This window comes from Loa loa (assembly GCF_000183805.2).
Source record: "Loa loa unplaced genomic scaffold supercont3.2227, whole genome shotgun sequence".
Taxonomy (NCBI): Eukaryota; Metazoa; Nematoda; class Chromadorea; order Rhabditida; family Onchocercidae; genus Loa; species Loa loa.
The window spans coordinates 1-1,437 of record NW_018110406.1 but is presented as its reverse complement, the minus strand read 5'-3'; the positions used below and the strand labels follow the sequence as shown (position 1 = coordinate 1,437).

Below are 1,437 nucleotides of genomic sequence, written 5' to 3'. Positions count from 1 at the left end.
ATTGGTTTATTTCCTGATAAAATTCTATCACTTCAGCTGATGCTTTTGAAAGCTAGGTAATTGGGACCACGGATTTGGTTTTACCTTTGAATAATTTTATTCTAGTATATTTAGTCAATAAGTTATTTTCATTTCATCGTGATTGCGTGCTATAATAAGTATTGCACTGAATGACTAAATATTGGTACCTGTCTTGAAAATAAATTCATAAATTCTTATAGAATTTTTTTCAGTCCCAGTTGGAATTCGCAGTAGTTGTTTTGATCGCGGAAGATATTAAGAAGCCAGTTAATATCCTCGCAATCGATATGCTTTCACTTGCAGTAAATTTTCTAGTTATAATTCATTCTCGGGATTTTTGCATTTCGAAAATTTGTATCAAATTGAGCATCTGTCGTAGGTTGAAATGGCAATGTGTGAAGGCTGGGGACATATGAACAAGAATAATAAAGTTGCAAACAAAGAAGGACTTGTTACGTTTCCACGTGGTTCAGAGAATGAGCAATATGCTATACGATTGGCACTTATTGGACATTTGTATCAAGTATGCATTATATTTAGTACCAACTATTTGATATCATATTAATTATTTGTTTTCATTCATAACATGCAGATATTACCATCACCGATTAATAAATACCTGCTGATAAAATAAAAATACATTTGTATCCGATATCTAATTGGCAATGTTAAGTTTCAACATGGACGACATTTCAAGAAATCATATTAATAACCTGATTTATTATTTCCACTTTTTCTTTATTTTTATTCACTTCAATTTGAAATCCAGTTCCAAAAATGATTTCAAATCGGTTTTAAGCCCAATATCTGTGAAAAATTTTTGTTGCTTTTTTACAGGTTTTTGCCACATTTGATGCTGAACCAATCCGTTCAAAACAACCAGTTTCGCCATTTGCTGTGCAAGAGGATAAGGCACTAGATGATGTACTACTGCGTCTTTACAGTATTGCCCGTCCCGAACAACCGCTATCCTCAATGGTTGCACTAAAAAAGGTGTTTTAAATTCTAAAATCATTTGAAACTTTTCTTTTCATTTGTTTGCGCATTTCAGTAATACTGACATTTTAGAATCGCTATCATATAGTGCAGTAATGCATAGTAGTATACATTTGGGATGTATATTATAAATGTTCGCAAGAAAACCTTGGCATTGATCTTCTGGAAAAAAACCCATGCGAAACTTTTTACCATTTGCATTAATCAGTCAGCTAATTAAGCTGTTGATAGTTCGAAGCTTAATTTTACGCAACTGATTTGTGATAGTGTTTTATCTGCTTCTTTATTGATGCTCGGAAATGTGTTATCTCCATATTTCTACATTGTTCAATCATTACCACTTCGCATTTTCAAGATAATGGTTATACCGGGTCTAGTGAAAGGCAAAAAATATATTCATTTATATTTCTGTTCAGTTCA

The 1,437-nt window shown here is 32.2% G+C and overlaps 1 protein-coding gene across 1 annotated transcript; it reads left to right on the top strand.

The window, feature by feature from the left end:
- Window positions 1-406: 406 nt before the first annotated feature.
- On the top strand, window positions 407-1,014 carry LOAG_15589 (hypothetical protein; the record flags this gene model as incomplete). Its single annotated transcript, XM_003151079.1, has 2 exons — window positions 407-544; window positions 859-1,014. Coding segments are annotated over 2 exons (294 nt in total), but the record flags the coding sequence as incomplete, so codon positions are not given.
- Between the last annotated feature and the right edge of the window lie 423 nt (window positions 1,015-1,437).